Source organism: Morone saxatilis, unplaced genomic scaffold (assembly GCF_004916995.1).
Source record: "Morone saxatilis isolate NCDOM2014 unplaced genomic scaffold, NCSU_SB_2.0 Contig6, whole genome shotgun sequence".
Classification (NCBI taxonomy): domain Eukaryota; kingdom Metazoa; phylum Chordata; class Actinopteri; family Moronidae; genus Morone; species Morone saxatilis.
Window position 1 is genome coordinate 1,960,007 of NW_023340206.1, and position 353 is coordinate 1,960,359.

Consider the following 353-nt stretch of genomic DNA (forward strand, 5'->3'; position numbering starts at 1 on the left):
AAGAAAAACAGATATTTGACTGGAGAGGACTTGAATGTTGCAAACTCACACTCTCAGGGAGCACAAAAGGGACCTGCTGGTCATAAAAGCCGTCCATGTTGCAGGAGTCTTCACCCTGAAATAAAGAAGGGTGAGAGGAGGGATTAGGGAAAGCAGTGGCCAGGGAAATATATTCTAAATGTCTAATGGATTGGCCTAATAAAGTTCCACCAATACTACTAATCTATCCATATTAATATCACGGCTTTCATGGTGCGCTGGTGTTTTTCTAACCTCCATGGCCCCACAGCAGGGTTTACAGTGGCTATAAAAGCCTTTAGGTTATGCAACCTCCTGTAAGTTACATCTGACAT

General features: G+C 43.1%; 1 protein-coding gene across 1 annotated transcript in view; it reads right to left on the minus strand.

The window, feature by feature from the left end:
- Window positions 1-353, minus strand: part of LOC118340138 (ETS translocation variant 5-like) — a gene marked incomplete in the record, with an annotated part of 5,454 nt that overhangs the window by 3,980 nt on the left and 1,121 nt on the right. Inside the window, 1 exon segment of the mRNA XM_035678005.1 lies at window positions 50-115. Within this exon segment, the coding sequence (XP_035533898.1) occupies window positions 50-97 (48 nt within the window).